General features: G+C 35.8%; 1 protein-coding gene across 1 annotated transcript; it reads right to left on the bottom strand.

The window, feature by feature from the left end:
- Positions 1–1,401: 1,401 nt before the first annotated feature.
- On the bottom strand, positions 1,402–2,739 carry LOC106319861 (BAG family molecular chaperone regulator 8, chloroplastic-like). The gene has a single exon (XM_013758262.1). It carries the CDS (start codon positions 2,737–2,739, stop codon positions 1,402–1,404), a length of 1,338 nt encoding a protein of 445 aa, XP_013613716.1.
- Positions 2,740–10,840: the final 8,101 nt, after the last annotated feature.

The raw sequence follows: 10,840 nt of genomic DNA on the forward strand, positions 1-10,840 counted from the left end.
CTAAACCCTAAACTCTAAACCCTAAACCATAAACCCTAAACACTAAACCCTAAAATCTAAACCCTAAACTCTAAACCCTAAACCCTAAACCCTAAATCTTAAATCCCACCCTTTAACTCTAAACTCTAAGTTTGTGATTTTTGATAAAACATTAAGTGCTATTTTTGTGACTTTTGACCTTGAATGCTAGTTTGGGAACATAAACTTGATTTAGTGCTATTTTTGTCTTTTTTTTTTAAATATAAAATATTGGAAATATTAACTAATTTTTTTCATTCAGTTCATGGAGGTTTAATAGTCTTATTTGGTTTTCTCCATTTAATAATTTTAAAACCCAAGTCGACTACCTAACCGGTTCATGATTTTTGAAACACTGCATTTTTATGCGATCTATTTAAAAAAATATTGTCTCACCAAACATAAACTCAAATTTGTTATTAAAAAGTCATTTTTTCATCAAAAACGAAAAAAAATAATTTTCCAGCCAACAGTTAAAATTTATCACAAACAAAATAAAATGATCATAATACATAAAAATTTAAAATAAACCAAACAACTCGTAATAGAACATGAACAAAATAATTAGGCTATCCGTGCGTGGGCAAACTTAAAATTTTGTGATTATATTTGGCATACTCTCCATTTATTTACTAGTGTAGAGTTTTTTTCTAGATTTTTCAAAATATGTCTCTATGGGCGAGTTTTTAAGGTCATGGTCGGTTAAGTTTTTTACCCACCGCAATATCCCTATAAAATATCTTTAGATCGGATCTGAAAATACTGAAGCATATTTCTTTAACTTGTTGAATTAACCAACATTCTTTCCGTCAAAGAGTATACACGCAAATAAACAATTATTAATAAACAAAATTTTCTAAGTTTTTATCCAAGTCATGGCGCCAAATTCTTCTGTTATTTGTCAAAAAGTGTTATTTTTCTTAGTGTAAATGTGAGTTAGTGTAAATGTCAAAAACGTGGGAAAGAACATGCGAGTTCGTGCAAGTCATAAGCCTTATAGTGCAAATGAGGCTGATAGAATGACATGCATATTCTTACAACAGTACTGCGGTGTGATTCGATAACATGTTACATCGGAGGTGATGAGTTCTTTTATATATACAAAGAGACGAGTAAAGCCAGAACCCGAAGCACCATAAACAACAGAAGATTCTTGTGGATGAGCTACAAAAGCACGTACAAGATTATAGTCTAGAAACTGATCTATCTAAGGAAGCTGATCTTAAGGAAACTGACACGCAAAAGAATTAGAGCCTCTCTCAAAAGAAAAACAACCAAGACTACAACGGTATAAACAGAAAACGAAACGAACAAACCGAGAAGAAAACCCTCACAAATGTCGCAGAGAAACCCTCCAAGTACTTAGAAGATACCACCATCGTCTCAAGGTTCCATTTTTAGTGGCAACAGAGGAGAGATCATCAAACTTCCTTTTCCAAGATGGAATTTATGACTGACATTTCCTGAAACTTGTACCTCCCCTTTGCTTCCCTGTGAAGAGGACTCTTCTTCATTCTCAGAGAGACTTTCTTCACCTTCTTCTTTGAAACGATCATGCTCCTTGGGCATATATTTGATATTCTCTACCTCAGTGTAACCATCTCCACCACTTTCATTGTTTGATCCACTTGTAGAACCATCATCTCCCCCACTTGCCTCTGGCGTATCTCCATAAACCTTATAGACATTCCCATTCTCATTGAAGCTCACATTTTTGACAACTCCTCTTCTACTTCTCGAACTAATACCAACTCCATTATCACCAGACATCATCAAGATTTCCACTCCATCATCATCCTCTGCACTCGAAGCCAGCTCGTAAACCACCGGCGTCTTAACTTTGTTGCCCCTACCCGATTCAACACCAAGCTTTCTGCTTTTTCCAACAGAAACAATTGGGATCTCGTCGCTTACGAATCGAAACTCTTCAAGCTCAGCAATGTTCTCCTCGTCACTCACATAGATCCTTCTTATATGTTTCTTTAACATCTCAGTGGATCTATCTTGACGTTTAGCCCCAAAGGTCACATCTTTCGCATATTTAGATACAACATTACGTCTTCTCACAGCACAATCACCAACGTAATGCAAGAACCTCACCAAATCTCTACACAATGTTCGTTTCCCATCGCGTATCATAGAATCAGCACTACCCTTAATAAAATCTAATCGCAGAAGCAAATGAGTAGCTTCTCGAGAGACAGCTTCGAGAGGGAAATGGGTTTTACCAGAAACCCAAGATCTGAGAGATGCGAAGCTTGATTCGATCCTTGTGAGCTCCTTGAGTTGCCTGAGTGAAACGGATCTGCGAACCAGGTAAGACCGGAAATGGGTCTGAATCACACGCGCCGCCGAGTCCTTCAGTGTAGAGTAAGATTCGCGACGAGCGGGGAATCGGTTGAGCGACAAATCGAGATCGTTGATCTTCCGGAGAATATTCTCGTATTCTCGTTGAGTGTTCTGTTGGTTAACGAAACGTTGTCGTTTAACGGCGTTGAATCTCGTAGACGCAGTTTCGCAGCAAGGTTGTTGGTTTTGGAGATAGGAAGCGATGAGACGAAGAAGATGATCTAGATCAGGCGGCGAGCATTGTGTACAGCAAGGAGTAGAATCTGCACAGAAACATGGTGATGACGTGGTATAGTAAGCGGGTATGTGAGGATTGCTCTCACGGTGGTGAAGACGGCGGCAGTCACAGTCGAGGTGGTGGTGAGACGCCATCGATTCTAGAGAGAGAAAGCGCTTGTGACCAATGTCATTTTAAAACAAAATAAAAGTGACAATTGCAGAACGACCCTCAAAGTAACCAATGTTTATAAGATAACTCACCACCTGAGAGCAAAATTTCAAAACAAATCAAATTGTCTTCTTCATTTTTTTGTCAGCAATCAAATTGTCTTTGAACTCGTAATATCCATTGTTATGTCTACTTCCCTCTTCCCGGGAGATATGTGAAAATTTTGCAAGTACCATTGCTAAATTTTCGTGGAGCTCAAATCCACCAAAAAGAAGAATACATTAGGCGAAATGGGAGAAAGTCTGTTTACCAAAGAAAGAGGGTGGGATTGGTTTCCATATGATCTATGAGTTCAATTTGGCATTATTGGCAAAACAATTATGGAGACTAGTTCAATTTCCTGAATCTTTGGTGGCCCGGGTTTTAAGGGGTAGATACTATAGAATGAGTTCACCACTCATAGTAAACTCTGCTAGCAGCCCATCGTATGTGTGGTCTAGCATTTCTGCTGCGCGAAAGTTGCTGAATCAGACAAAAGATACATTCAGGCTATGAAGTCAAGGTGTGGGAGGATCCATGGATTCCAACGACCCCGGCGAGACCAGCCCTCCCTATAGCGCCGGTAATGCTTCCTAATATGAGAGTTAGTGACTTCATTAATCCGGTAACGAAAGAGTGGGATGTTGGTCTTTTGGAAAATTATGTCAATCCGGAGGACATACCACTTATAAGGAGCTTGGCCATAAGTTCAGCTCATCGTCGCGATACATTTTGTTGGAATTACACAAGGAATGGCCAATACACGGTTAAATCTGGATATTGGGTGGCTCAGAATGTGTTAAAGGCAGAGGAGGAGAAGGAAGTCCTAGAGCCGAGTATCACAAAGCTTCAAGCCTTCGCTTGGAAGTTAAAGGCACCTTCGAAGATATGTCATCTTATATGGCAGTTGTTAACTGGTCATGTGGCAGTAACGAGGAACTTAGCAAGACGTAATATGAGGTGTGATAACTACTGCCCAAGATGTGGAGAGCTGGAGGAATCTGTAACCCATGCTATATTCGAGTGTCCGCTAGCTCTACAAGTCTGGTCTTTATCATCAACTCCGTCAAGCCCAGGTTTATTTCCATTACCAAGCGTTTACGCAAACATGGATTATCTATTTTGGAGGAAAAACAGCATTATCGAGCCGGAACAGGACAGAGATCCTTATCCCTGGATAATTTGGTACATTTGGAAGACTAGGAATGACAAACTTTTCAGGGGGATAGACAGAGATCTTTTGGAGCTAGTTCGACATGCAAAAAGTGAATGTTAAGTCTGGTTTAATGCGAACGAAGTGGTACAATCTGTGGTACAAGAAATCATTCCTGAGGAGCCCTAAGTCATAAGCTTGGGTAATATTTTCTTGCTAGATGGATCTTGGACAGCCTCGGCTCAGTTTGGTGGATGTGGATGGGGCTGGTGGGACAGTGGAGGAAACATTCAATTGCTGGGGACAAAAAATTTCGATCGACGAGAATCAGCTCTGCATTCGGAAGTAGAAGCTCTGCGGTGGGCAATGGAGAACATGCTTCAACACGCAACTTGCCAGAGCTTTGGGACAGACTGCAAGGAGCTGATAGCAATGATAAAAGAACCTCATGTCTGGCCTAGCTTTGCGACGGAATTGTAGAGGATAAAGACGCTGATGATTTGCTGTCCGGACTTCAACATCATTCATGTTCCACGAGCGCGCAACCAGTTTTCAGATTTTTTAGCAAAGACTGCTAGATCCTTCCATAGGAAGTTACATTTTATTGATTGTTCTATTCCGGTCTGGTTACCCAGTCCACCTCAAGTTTGAGTAATAAAATGGCCATTTGACGTCCAAAAAAAAACTCGTAATATCCATTTAACATTTACCGGGAGATTTAATCATATTGTGAATTGTGAGAACTAAATTTTAAAGTTTGTCATTTAGCTGAATTTGTGCTGAGAAAAGAAAGTTGAATACAATTGGATACAAAAACTTACATGTTAACAATTGGACACAAAACTTTACAAGTTGGAGCCGGGTTTCACCCTGCTCCAGACTCGATTCGAGATTTTAGCCTAGACATAATAAAACCCAAATTAAGTGTCACCTATGTCTAAGAAGGAATAATAAGTCCACGTAGGTCAAGGACCTACTTCTAATTGGAAGAATCTTTCATACCAAACTTGGCGAGTCAAAATAGAACATAAAGGAATCAAAAGCATTAAAGATCACCATAAAGACGCATGATCCACTCCGGAGATCGAATCACATCCGAAGATCTATAAAAGGAGGATGATATGCCAAGAAGAAAGGATCCAATCTTCTCCACAGCTGAACAATAGTCTTAATACATTCATATTCCTTTGTTCTTGGATACTCTTTGTATTCATTAACTGTTCTTGGTCTTATTATCAATAAAACATACACTTTCCGTAGTTGCTTGAAGCTTAAGCTTTTTCATTTTCGATAACTTCTTAGACAAGTTCTCGAATTCCTTTGAATTGTACATTACTCCCATGGTTATTCTTTGAAATATTTTTTTCCTAGAAAGGCACCACTACGAGAAACAAAAACTTTGTTCTCAATAGAATTGAAAAAGTAATAACCTTTGTTTTTTTGGGCTAATTCAAAGAAGTATAATTTATCAGATTTGAGTCCAATTTTATCTGTAAACATACATTTTATATAAGAATCACCAAATTTTAAGAGAAGACAATATGAGACATTCTAGTCCACATCTCAAATGGTGTCTTCTCAATTTATTTTGATGGATATCTTCTTCACGTAAATTCAGATGCTTATAGAGGGTATCATCAAAAGGATAAATGGAAGATCTGCATGACTCATCATTGATCGAACCATATCTAATAAAGGAAATGTCTATGTTCTCTAAGAATGAGGTGATTTCTACAATCTATGGTTTGCACCTGCAGAAATGTGCGCATTGTTTTGTAGGGAAATAACATAGAGTGTCTTTCAAGGCTTCTTTGCCTTATAGGAAACTTGAGGTACTTGATTTGGTGCATTCAGATGTGTGCGGTTCAATAAGACCAAATATTTTGGTGGTGCATCATATTTATCACTTTTATTGATGATCATTTAAGAAGGTTTTAGTATTTTTCCAAAGAGGACAGAAAGATCAGGTTCTAAGCTATTTCAAGCACTTTTGACATTGGTTGATAACAAATAAGAAAGAATGCAACGTGTATCTGCAATGGTAATGGTGGAAAGTATTCCATACCATTTGATATTTATTGATAAGAGCATGGTATAAGATCGTATTTCACGACGCGCCACAGTTGAATGGGTCTGCTGAAAGGATGAAAATGATGATTGACGAGAGGATGAGATGTTTGACATCATAGTCATGCTTATCAATGACTTTCTGGGGTGAAGCTTTAATTTCGGTTGTTCATGTGCTGAATTTTTCACCAATCCGTTGGAGGGTGTATTCCAAAGGGGGTTTGGACCTATAAGGATGTTTCATATGGCCAACTGAGAGTATTTGGGTGTAAGAAGTTTGTTCATTTTCCCACAGATGAAAGATCAAAGCTTAAGATGAGCTTGCGACAATGTGTGTTCATAGGTTATGGTCAAGATGGATTTTAGTACATATGTTATAATCTCGTTGGTAAGAAGCTCATAAGAAGCAAAGATGTTTTGTTCATGGAAGATCAAGCGATTACAGACATTAAAAATCTGGATATCCAAATGAGGTTTATGAGAGTTTGATTGATTCAAGTGTTGTTCTTCTACATCGGTTCCTATGAGGTCTGAGGTTCATGATGATTCATCTTTTGCACATGAAGAAGGTATTTGTGATAATAATGATGATTATGATGAGACACCAACTACCGCCAACCAACCTACAAATGTTAGAAGATACAAGAGAGGTTTTTAAATTGCTGACAAGGTATGATTCTAGTGATTATGTGTTACTTAATGATGGAGAAGAACCTGAAATCTTTGTTCAATATTTGGAGGATGAACACTAGGATAAAATTCTTGGGACCATGGATGAGAAGATAGATTCTTTGGATAGATCATACGTTCAATTTGGCAAAATTACCTAAGGCAAGAAGGAATTGCGTAAGAGGTAGGTGTTCATGATTAAGCATGAGATTACAATTTTTCTACATTGCTACAATACTAGATTGGTTGTTAAGTGATTCAGAAAAATGGATTAATTCTGATTAAATCTTTTTCCTTGTTGTGAATATGTCATCTATTCGGGTTCTGCTTGGATTGGAAGCTACCATTTTTCTAGAGGTTGAAGAAATGATTGTGAAAACCATTAGGTTTTGTTGGAGAGAACCAAACTTGGGCCTGAGCCATTAATATTAACTCATGAGGTTGATATCGGGCATATGGTTAGTGATATACTATACAAAAGTCTTTTAATCTAATTGTGTTACAATCCACAAGATTAAGATTGGACACGAAAGAGAAAAGGGAGACAAGGCATAATTTGTCTCGGCTTGTCAGATTTTGGAGGTCCAAAAGCGTTCTCATATCGTATATATTTTGTGTGAAGGTTCATGACTATGTTGATTTGAGATTCAACTTGGGATTTATGTTTCAGCAGTTGGTTTCTCGTGAATTAAGATATTCTTAGTGAGGATGCCCGCTACAGTTCTTCAACAGGTTTTTTCTTGAGTGTGTGTGATATCACTCAAATTACCCTAAGTGATTTGTACTCTCTAAAATAAGAGGTCGAGTTGTAGTACTTAGGGATCGAATCCACAAGGAGCTGGAGCACACAAAAGATCTTAAAGCAGTTTATGATTAAGCTAGGTCAATTAAGTAAATAGTAAATTGCAGTGGTGAACAAGGTAGTTGTTCGATTGATTCGATTGAATTATTGTAAACAGCTATGAGAAAGCTTTAGACTTAGGGTTTCTATTCAGATAATCATGATTATAATAGTATAGAAACTAAAGTAGTTTATTGGATATTCTAAAAGTTAAACAAAGTAATATTCTATCAACTATCGTTTGTTTAGAATATCTATTGTTTGGATCTCAGATCTCAACTGTCGTTTATTGATCTGGAGAAAGTGTCGATCGATATTATCAATGGATAATCGACCGATACACCTTTCAGAACGTCGATCGATACACCTATTGGGTTGTCGATCGATGTTCATTCCAGCAAGCTTTACCGAGCGGGTTTGATTTATGTTCACTAGGTTTCTAAATCAGTTGTCGCTTGTTTCTAGCAATCCTAGCACAATGTGAATTAATTCAGGTAACATACCATGCTTCCGCTTGCACCTAATTATCCTAATATCAAGGTTCTAGTTAGCTACTCTAGAAACATAAGCAATAAGAACAATTCAATTGATGGATATCACAAACAACTCAGAGATCTATATTTGTGGCTACTCCTTCATAATCCTATTTGATCCCTAAACCTGACAAGGTGAAGTACTCAGACATAGCAAAGCAATTCATAACAAATAATATAAAGGAATGCATAAATAGATTAAGGTTATAAATACTAGAGTTCTAATACAAATCTTTGAAGGAGTTTTGGATCTTCTCTCCAAATCTACTAAAAACTTTTGCTATGTAAAACTAAGGAATATGAATAGTGCAGAAAACGTGTTGCCTAGAACAATGGCAGAGAACATAAATATTAGGTTAAAAGTTGGCTAGGGATACTTCCGTAATTATGTCTTGACTTGGGTTTTAAACCGGTCGGGCTTGCACGCTTCATCGTCGATCGACAGCACATAGTGTGCATCGATCGATGGTGTGGACTCTGAATATTGACCTCGAACTGGTTCGATGGTCAGCTTCGAGCTTCCTCTCATTTTATCTCCAAAATGCACCCAAATCACCACTTTTCTCCTAATCATCCCTAAACTTGTAAAAGTACTAAAAGGACTCCAAAACAAGATAGATAGTTTCAAAATCACTCATATACCATGGATCTTACCATGGCTGAAAGTGGGTAAAATCCATGGTATATCAGTGTGAAATCCGACAATGAAATTTTTCTAATTGGGCTGAATTTGGCAGATGTGTTAGTGATTTGTTCATCTTGGATTTGTATTGTGGGATTAGTCTCTGATTACTGAAATTCTTGTGAACTGAGATAGTTTGTGCCGATGGTTTTGGAGCTTTACCATTGCTCTCTTGTTGTTTTTGTTTCTTTTGTTGGAGATTTCCCTTTGTATCTTGAGTCTTTTGATTTGTTCGTGTGGAACAAAAAGTAAGTGGTTGTATTTATAACCATTTATACAATTGGTTTTTAAATGGATTATGGTCTCATGGTTCTCCTTTTTACATTGAGAGGGTTTTACAAATAAAAAAGTTTAGTCTTCTTTAGTTTATTGCTTATGTTATATTATGTCATTATTAAAGTATTTTTCTGAAAGATTCATACAAGTGTAAGAAATATTTATATTCTTGGGTGTCATGGTAAATGTATATTCTCCCACCAATGAGCATGTTTCAGTTTTCATAACACTAACCCCAAAAAATTCAAATGATACTAATCAAAATTACTAAAATGAAAGTATTATAGAATATATTCACTTTCAGACATTCAGAAATGTTGAGATAGTCTCATAATAAAAAGTCTGAATGATTTTTAAGATAAAAAGAAATTACGAAACATAGTTTTTTGGTGTTTAGAAATGTAAATAAAACAAAAATCATATATAGTGAAAATGGATCGGCCTTTTTACCTCTGCTTATCATAATCATGTTTCTATTACGTGCTAGCGGACAAAAGACTAATTATCACTAAGACTCAAAAGCAATATTTGCCTTCTTATTTTTGAAAAGGATTTTTAACGTTAAAACCTCTCAACTAAGTTTGTTTTGGGTAAAAACACTCAAATTAAGTATTTAATAAAAAAGCCTTCAAACTAACTTTATTTAATGAATTAAATTCTTGCATGTCATAATTACCATTACGACCGGTAAATCTTTAGTGTAGGGGTTTCTACATTAAGTAAACATAATTGAAGAATTTTACCATTAAAATCTAAAAATAAAAAAAAATAAAAATTTTATAATATTATCTAAAAATTAGTAACTTAAATTTTCAAAATTAACATTTTTTTTTGTAAATATATGAGTTGATGTGTTTTTAACATCAACATTATATATGTATAAATTAAAAAATGGTAATGGTAATTATGGCCTGTTAGGGTTTAATTCAGTAAATAAAGTTACTTTAAAGGTTTTTCGTTAAATACTTAGTTTGAGGGTTTTGCCCGAAACAAACTTCGTTGAAGGGTTTTAACGTTAAAAATCCTTTTGAAGAGCCTTTTCTTCCTACAACATTAGAAATGAAAAGAAAAATTAATATGCAAATCAGAATACGCAAACAATGAACAAATTAGCATCATTCGAAGTACACAAATGCAGCGAAGCTATTTATTTATTCACACCACGACCATAGTATTCAAAAGAAGAAATGATATGCAAAGCTGAAAAAGCCCATGAACAAACAAAGTCTTGAGAGTTCACGAAAAGTACGATACAGTTTAATGTGAAATTAGTATTTGACTGTATACAGTTTCACTCGAAGTTAGTATTTGACTGTAGAACATGGCGTTGAGTTCAACGTATGTGGATAAATGCTTTAGTTGCAAGTGTATAAATATATGTAAAAAATGTAAGAATATTTTATATTTTATATGATCTATGTTTATATTGGTTTACTATAAAGTCTAAGTTCATATTAATGTTTTTGGATTCTAATATAAAAGACGATATCGTAATGGGTTGGTTTCGATTACTGAATTAGAATCCGGATGTATCGATATTCATCCGGTCTTACCTTAATTTATAAATTCTTACTAATAAAAGGGACCTTTTGAGGTTCTATAGAGCGTCCACAACAGCGAAAAAAACTTCTCCTGAAAGATAACACGTGGCATAAAATATAGTTTTACATTTTAACATTACCAATTTTTGAAAATTATAAATAATATGTAAACATACAGCATAAAAAATGGAAAAACTACATTAAACATATGTAAAATTACCATTTTTCACTTAAGAAAAAGACGGTTTATCTCCATAATGTAACATTACCGTTTTATAAAAAAA

Source organism: Brassica oleracea, unplaced genomic scaffold (genome assembly GCF_000695525.1).
Source record: "Brassica oleracea var. oleracea cultivar TO1000 unplaced genomic scaffold, BOL UnpScaffold00667, whole genome shotgun sequence".
NCBI classification, from domain to species: domain Eukaryota; kingdom Viridiplantae; phylum Streptophyta; class Magnoliopsida; order Brassicales; family Brassicaceae; genus Brassica; species Brassica oleracea.